Below are 8,343 nucleotides of genomic sequence, written 5' to 3' on the forward strand. Positions count from 1 at the left end.
CAGGGAGCGGTTTGCATCCCGGCTGGACATCCCCGGAGCTCGGTTATACCAATTTCCAGGCTACGAGCACTAATAAGCTGGGTTATTAATTAGCGGCTGGGGCTGGCTTTGGTTGCTCGTGCTGTTCCTCTTTTCGAGAGCGAGCTCTGTTCCTCCTGCAGGAGGGGGGTTATGGTTGTGAAGTGTTTTGGGGCAGTTCCTCTGTTTTTTCTACCAAACGTGGTGGTGCTCGGAGCGTTCCCGGGGGCTGGTCGTGTTCAATGCCTGAGCTTGGAGCAAACGCTGGTACCTTCTTTAGTCATGTGCCTTTTAATTGTGTAATTACATTCAATGTAAACTTTTTATGACCAGCTATAAATCCAGCTGTGCTGCACGAGGCTTGACGAATTAAAAGTTTTTCAGAGTTTTGGTTAGTTTGGGATATTTTGTGCAGCTATTGCAGCTCCCTCTCACTTCTGTACATTCCTCGTGAGATGAAGTGACCTGTGCATGAAGAAATAGTTCAGTGAGCCACAGCTGTACAAATAAAAAGTGGCAGAAGTGACGTTTGTCTGTGATTTATGATACAAACCTGGCCTAAAGCCTCAGCTAGGAAATGGTGTTTTGTGGGGGGTTTTTGGTTTTTACAGATATGTTTCTAGGTGTGGAGCTCTCACACTCTACAAGTCTGCGTCAATGTTGTAATCAACAGCTTTCCTTTTGGTTGCAAAAGACATCTGAGAAGTATGATAGAGAACAGGTCTTGGTTGTCTTTTAAACAAACACCTCGCATGGTTGTTCACCATCTGCTAATGTCTCTAAGAATAGCAGCTGAAAGACCGAAATTTAGTCCCCAAAGGAGGCGAAAAGTTTGTAATCCAGCTCAATGCCACTTAAGAAATGTGTGCAAAGAGGCATAGAGATTAAATAAGGGAGTTTATCCAGTAAGCAAATGACAGGCTGAGATGTTTACCATTATCTCCTAGGTGGGATAGCTAAACTGGCAGAAGGGAAGGGAAATCCGCGGTGGCAGGAAGGCAGCAGTACCTTCTGCAGCCGAACATCACTGGTACCATCTCAAAGGGCACCCAGGAACCTGACCCAAAGGTGCTGTTGGGAGACACAGGTTCTGCCCAGCTCCCCCAGTGCTCCCGTGTGTTCCTCCATCTGCAGCCTCTTCCCTTCTCAGGGTTTTAGGCAAAACATCTTTGTTTCTCCACGGGGCTGAGCACGCAGCCTGGCTTGTCCCATTTTCTGCTTCTTCACACTGATCAGAACCACCTGGAGGTGCAGGCAGGTGAAAAAAGCCTCAAGGTGCAAAAGATCATTCCAGCCTCTTAATCTCAAATGTCTCTTATCTTTCTTTATGTCCGAGAAAGAACTAATATATGATGCCTTGGCAACTACAGAGATTTTATCCATGTGATAAAATGGCTCAAATTAAGCCAGTAACCTCAACGTGTTCTTCCAGTGCATAGCACGGTGGGTTTTGTTTGCCAGGTCCGCTTGCTCGGTGTTAATGCGGTGATAAGAGTAACAGTAGTAAGAACTTTGTCATTTGTGTCAGATTATCTTGACAGATGAAAACAAGGAACGGGGATCACCCAACTTTTTGCAGAGAATATTGCACTGCCTGCCGCTCCCAAGCAACTGGTTAAAATCAGACCAATGTTCCTGCAAACTTAGTTTTAGCCTTATCTTGGTGATTTTCAAACATTTTTGGAGTGCTGCTCTTTGCATAACTTCAACCTCAAGCCTAAAGTGAAGACCTCGGGCAAGCGACGATGCCAGCGGTGCAGGGTGAAGGCTGGAGCTCCCAGGATCTCCCCGGGGACCCAGGGCTGGGTTTCCTCTGCACCAGGGCAGCAGCTCTGTGTTGGTGGCTGGTCCTCGCAGAGGGGTGGCTGGAGCCACAAGAGGCTGGCGGGGGCAATCGCTGGTGTTCTGGGCTCTCCACCGCAAGCACCCCAGATTCATCCGGGCTGGGGCTGAGGTCTGGGTTCAGCCACCACCAGAACCAGGCATGTGCAGGGCAGGGAGAGGACACGGCTGCAAGCTCTCTGCCTCTCTCTGATGAGCAGGTTATTTGCGATGAGCGTCGCTAGATAAGCTTCACTTACACAAGCCAAGGTGAGCTGTAAGCAATGCTGTACAGTCAGTGGGTTTTGGTAGAGCCGTGCTGAGTCTTGGCTGCCTCTTCTGGCCAAGGACCTCTGTGCAGTCACTTAGTAGGTCACTCACGTGTGTCCACAAATAGCCCAAGGGGAGAAAAAACCCCATCTTCTCTTGTGTTGGGTGTTGCCTTCTCTGCTATCTGTGCTGCCTCGCTGATACCTCTTGAGCTTTAATGTAATTTGTGTGCTGCAGATAAAACAATCCTTTCATTAAGAGCTTAAACTCCAAATAGGTGAAACTGGACTGAAACCTGGAAGCCTTGAGCATCCCAGTGTGGTCTGGAATTCCCAGTATATCCCAGAGAGAGACTGGGGGAGTCCTTCTACTCTAGTGCTGCCAGACTATTTTCATGGATGAAAATCTGTCCCATTTAACATGGGTTTTGAGCATATACATAGTGTAGGTTCTCAACTGCTCTCGTCCCAGCTGTTGCTTTCATCCTTGTTTTTGTTCAAGCCGTGTTATCTCCGTCTGCGTGTATCCTGGAGTTCTGATCATGGGGGTTTGCATGGGCTCACGCTGCAAGTGAGATTCTGTGTATGAACCATTAGAAACTGAAAATGAATGGGAAAAATATGTAAATGTGTATTTTCCTCTTAATTTACTTTAGGACAACCCAAATTAAGAGTGTCCTGTCTCACTGCACTCAAATACCAAAAGGAAACTATAAAATTTCACGAAAGACTGGCTGAGCAGATGGGAAAACCCTCCCTAGCCGCAGGGTTTGACGGCTCTGGAGACCCCCAGACCTGCTAGTGTAAATCAAAGCAATGCACAACAGCAAACGTGAGAAGAAACCCTTTGCTAAGGAGTTACCTTGATAGTGCAGATGTCTCCAGACCAAGAGCTTTGTCCTCCTTGGCATGAGCCTCCCTGCAGCATCCCGCCCCATCTGCTGGGTGTCACAGCAGCAGCAGGGTCTGTGCCCAGGGAAACAGAGTATCCTCTGTGCTACAGCCATGCTTCTGTTCCTCAGATAGCAGAGGCATTATATTTTCCAAAGGACATTTATTATACAATTTTTTTAAAACTTACTATGTTAATAATAATGTTACATGTGAGCAGAGGAGAGCAGTGCAGAATTTTGGGACCTGATAGATGTCTGGTTGGGCACTGAGCATCCTCTGGCTTGGAACAGTCTTCTACCTTCTGTGCAAAGGATTTGGGTTTTTTTAAACTTTGTTTAAACAGTTTACTGTTTCAGTAACCTTCTTGCAGACTTTCTCCTGTAGTGCCCTGTCTTTATGCAGGCAGGAGCGCAGGTAGGCAGCGTGAGGCAGGATGGAACACTCATTAGGGACCAGACCTGGTCTTTATGTTTTAAATTGCATGGTGCTATCGCCACCTTCCCTATGCCTCTCTGCTGTTTTAATAACTGTTTTGTGAGGAGTTAGAGCTTTTTGGTAATTCAGTGGAAGAAGGATGCCACCAGTATCGAGGACTTACACATATGTGCCTCTCATTTCACATCACCATTTGTCGGTACCAGGTTAAGAAATGTGGCCGTAGTGGATGGTTATAATAACATGGATTTGTGCAGATCCACATCCCTTCCTAGCTGTTTTACCCTATATGAGGGAGATGACAGGTTTTCCTCCTCTTTAATACTCACATTTTATTTTCATGTGCTGTTTACATAACTCACCTGAGTTTTTCATCCTTAGACCTGACAGTTCTCACCAGGCAGGATCGGTGCCTCAGCCGGGCGACATGACAGCGCTGTTCGATAACCTGTCATGCCATCACGCCATCGATGACTTCCGAAACAGAGTCTACTCCACGCTCTACTCCATGATCAGCATCATGGGCTTTGTCGGCAATGGCGTGGTGCTGTACGTCCTCATAAAAACCTACCGGCAGAAGACAGCCTTCCAGGTGTACGTGCTGAACCTCGCCGTGTCTGACTTCCTCTGTGTCTGCACCCTGCCCCTGCGGGTCACCTACTACGTCCACAAAGGGAACTGGTTCTTCAGTGATTTCCTGTGCAGGATCAGCTCGTACACGTTTTACGTTAACCTGTATTGCAGCATTTTTTTCATGACGGCCATGAGCTTCTTCCGTTGCATCGCCATCGTTTTCCCAGTCCAGAACATCAACCTGGTAACGGAGAGGAAGGCCAAATTTGTCTGCGTTGGCATCTGGATTTTTGTCACCCTGACAAGCGCTCCCTTCCTGCGGAATGGGACATACCAACACGGCAACAAGACCAAGTGCTTTGAACCCCCAGAAGACTCTCAGAAGACAAATCTAGTCATGATCCTGGATTTTATTGCCCTGTTTGTGGGCTTCATTTTTCCCTTTACCATCATAACCATCTGCTACACCATGATCATAAGGACCTTGCTGAATAATTCCTTGAAGAAGAACCAGGCCAACCGCAAGAAGGCAGTCTGGATGATCATCATCGTGACGGCCACCTTCCTGGTCAGCTTCACCCCATACCACATCCTGCGCACGGTCCACCTCCACGCGCTGCGGCTGAAGAACGCCAGCTGCGAGGATGCTGTGTTCCTACAGAAATCGGTCGTGGTGACCCTCCCCTTGGCAGCTGCCAACTGCTGCTTTGACCCTCTTCTTTATTTCTTCTCGGGGGGCAACTTTCGGAAGAGACTTACCACATTTAGGAAGGCGTCTTCCTCCAGCTTAACGCAAGCTTTCAGGAAGAAGTTCTCCGTCAAAGATGAGGAACCCTTTGGAGAAAGCCATGGGGGGAACGGAAAGGCGGCCGTGACCCCTTCATAAGGGGGATGGACCTTCCCCTGAGATCTCGGATGGGCAACAGAGATCTCTGAAATCTTCCAGAAGATATGATGGAGGTTTGCAAGCCTTTGCCGCCATTCAATATGTAATAATAGCAGTGGATCGTCCATGATTTATGTCACTTGGTGGTACAGCCACCAGCGGGATGGGCAGCCCCCTCCCCAGGAGCATCACTTGGACACGCACAGCTGCTTAGCACAGAGGAGCCACCGCCAGCCAGCACCAGAAAACTGTTAAACTGATGATAAACTCACATAAACTCTTCAGAGGCTGTATTTGAGCATTTGCTTCATTTCACAGCTCTACAAAGAGCATTCATTCCCTGAGCCAGTGGGAAATGTAAACACGACGTTCGCTGTACACAGGGAGCTCCTGACAAATAAGGAGGGCAGAGCTTTCGCTGAACCTTCAAACAGCCGCTCGGTTATTTACACAGGAGGGGCCAGGATCATGCCCTGTTCCCAGCTGCTTCTGCTTTGGATTTCAGTTTTCATGATAATTGTGTGTGTAAGGCTTGCAGGGTTGGTGCCTGGGGCTGGGACTGAGCCCCTCTCCCACCCCCAGCGAGCAGCTCCTTGGATGTGCTCTCCTGGGCAGCAGATCCACCAGCATTTTCTGAATTTCTAGAAAAATCTTGTCTGTGGGAGCAGTTTTAAAATGGCAGTATCCTAGTGTGCACTGGAAATGTATTTCCATGGGACTGGTCCTTAAGGGATGGTTTCAGCGTCTGGATTATCACTCCAGTTCTTTAGGTTTTACCTAAACGTTGACCTCTGGGTGCCCAGAGCTTGGTGCAGGATCAGACCTGCCTTTCTGAACTATTGACCAAGTTTTTTAAGACTATAATTATCCTTGAGGTCTTTTCCAACCTCAATGATTCTATAAAAAAAAAAAAAGCAAAAGTCATTTTAAAAAAAAATCTGCATATGATATTTGATCCTGTTCAGGAGTATTCATCTTGCTCACGCCATGCAGAAGAGAGGCAAGCCAGGGCTCTTGGGAAGATCTCCAGGGAGAGCTGGAGATCGAGAGTCCAGATAAGCCATGAGTGAACCTTTTATTTTGAGTACGGTATGATGCAAAAAACAGATTTGGTTTTGTTTCTTATATAAAGAAAAACTTCAAAATCTTGGAGGGAAGGAAACATTCCAGTGCTTTTCCAGCGAAGCCAGGGAAAAGCGGAGCTGCCTGCCTCTCGCTGGAGCAGAGCCCAGCCCCAGGCGCGCGATACGTCGCGACAGAAGTAGGAATTGGTGTAGGGTTAAGGCTTTTAGTTGGAGAAGGGGTTGATAAGTGAATAGCAAGTATGTTTTGATATGGTATTTATGAAGTTTTGTGATGTTTTCTTAATTAAATCAGTTTTAATACGGTAGAGTAAGAGTGAGCAAAAGGAGTTTGGCTTGGGGGCAGGTCTGCTTGAGAAATTATGGAGACACAGAAGAGTGTTAAGGTCACTCTTTACACCACTGTCTGTTAATGGGTCAGCAAAAGGGGCTTAAAATTCACCTACAGAGCAACGAGATCTGAAACCCCATTAGGAAATGTTAAGGGTCCGTAGGTGGAGGAGGTCTGAAAGCTGTTCATGTGTGGTACAGTTCCCCCCAAACCCACGGGAGGGCAGAGCTCGTGGCTCGGTGGAGTCACTGCACAGTGCTGTGAGGAAAGTGTGTGCAAGAGGAGAGCTGGCTACTTCTTTCCAGGGGTTAGCACTGGGTGTTGTACTCATGTCTCAAAAGGCATTGTGCAGCTGTAAATAGAAATCATCGTGGAAAATGGAGTCTCGGAATATGTAGAAATATTATGCACATCCCCACATTTTAAAATACTGCACAGTAAAGCTTATATATATATGATGTTGCAAAGCATTTTTATTGTAGCAGAGGTATTTTTTTCCTTTTTATTTTTAATGAGACGATGGCTATGGCAACGGAAAGGGCAGTGTTTAAGGCTATTTAAGAAAAGATTGCTGAAAATTAAATTAAAATATTGCAAGTTCAAAGTTAACAATTACTGTTTTCTGTGTCTTATTTTAAAGTCTCTGCATACAGATTTTTCTTCCCTACAATACATTTTTATCTACACACAGCACTAGAGCATAATGTTCACATCATAATAATTTATAATGCTGAAATAAAAACGTAATCAAAGCAGCCCAGAAGTTGCTGAGGGCAGCACCTGGAGCGGGCTGAGATGCTGGGGGATGCGCTGGCCCAGCCTCAGAGCTGGAGTTTGGTCCAGCCCAAGTCGCTGTAGCTCAGGGCACGGGCTGGGGCTGCTGCTGGGGGGCTTGTGGGAGCCAAACCATTTCATTTTCATGTAGAAAAGTGCCACCTCGGGTTTTGCTCAGGAGTAGGGACCTGGAGATAAATAGGTGCCAAGAAACAGGACCTGGTACCGTCGTGGGGCAGGTTAGAAATTGTGGCGTTTGCATGGGCTGCAAGAGCTGGCAGGAGGTGGGGAGGGGGACGAGGGGCTGTCCTGGTGCAGTGTTGGAAATGCCTGATAAAGGAAAATGAGGTGTTCAGTTTCTTGCTAGAAACTGGACTTTTTTCCGCTGTGTGCGCTGTGATTTCTGGTACAACAGTGTCCCCCAGTGCTGAGCTATCCCAGAGCAGCTGCCTGATGAGGTTTCTTGGTTCTGTTTTTTAAACGGCGCAGCCTCAGCTCCTCGCCTGTGACGTTGTCCTCTTTCCTCTGCTCTCACTCGTGCTCAGTTCCCCCTCTCCCACCCCAGCCCGCATTTTATTTCATCCTCTTTGAGTTTTCCCCCCCATCACCCATCCTGGTTTTCCTTGTCTCCCGGAGGGATGCTCATGCTGGGAAGGAGCCAGGCACGGATGGGGTCAGTGCCTCCCAGACTCAAACCTTGCCCCTTCTCGGAGGACGGGTTTCAGGATGGACTTCTGTGCAAGCAGAGAACCAGCTGGGCTCTGTTTTGTCTTCATAGCTGGTGAAAATGTGCTTTTATTTGTGCTCATTTCCAGAGAGGGTCCAAAGCAGCCACCTGCTGCCAGCAGCTAACCACAAACTAGATTTCTGGTTGCAAAAATAAAGCAAGCTTTCTGTTTCCACGAGAACAGTACAAACCTTGGTTTCTAATAACTCCTGGCTGCTCTGCACCCCTTTCCAGCAGCTGCTTGATCTGGGCATCCCCCCAGCAAACCCACCACAGCTCCGCTCGGACGTGGTGCAGGTGCTGTGCAGAGGATTTTCAAGCAGGAATCTCACTCTTGGCTGTTCTTCATGTTCTTCTTCAGCAGCAGTGAATGGTCTGAGCCTGACTGCAGGAGAAGAGGGCACTTTGTGATTCCTCTTGGCACCCCCCCAAATCCTGGTTACTCCCTGGGAATATTGAGTTTTGGGGAATTTCTCTCCTCACATGCATGTATGTGCTTGAACACACTATAAATCACAGAAGATAAAATACTT

The 8,343-nt window shown here is 47.6% G+C and overlaps 1 protein-coding gene across 1 annotated transcript; it reads left to right on the forward strand.

Annotated features, from left to right (window-relative positions):
• The first annotated feature begins 3,864 nt into the window (after positions 1–3,864).
• On the forward strand, positions 3,865–4,896 carry CYSLTR1 (cysteinyl leukotriene receptor 1). The gene has a single exon (XM_010083285.1). It carries the CDS (start codon positions 3,865–3,867, stop codon positions 4,894–4,896), a length of 1,032 nt encoding a protein of 343 aa, XP_010081587.1.
• Positions 4,897–8,343: the final 3,447 nt, after the last annotated feature.

Source organism: Pterocles gutturalis, unplaced genomic scaffold, assembly GCF_000699245.1.
Source record: "Pterocles gutturalis isolate BGI_N339 unplaced genomic scaffold, ASM69924v1 scaffold31305, whole genome shotgun sequence".
NCBI classification, from domain to species: domain Eukaryota; kingdom Metazoa; phylum Chordata; class Aves; order Pterocliformes; family Pteroclidae; genus Pterocles; species Pterocles gutturalis.

What these genes read in the sequence shown, in the direction of transcription:
- CYSLTR1 (XM_010083285.1), top strand. Translation starts at nt 3,865, where the DNA reads ATGACAGCGCTGTTCGATAACCTGTCATGCCATCACGCCATCGATGAC.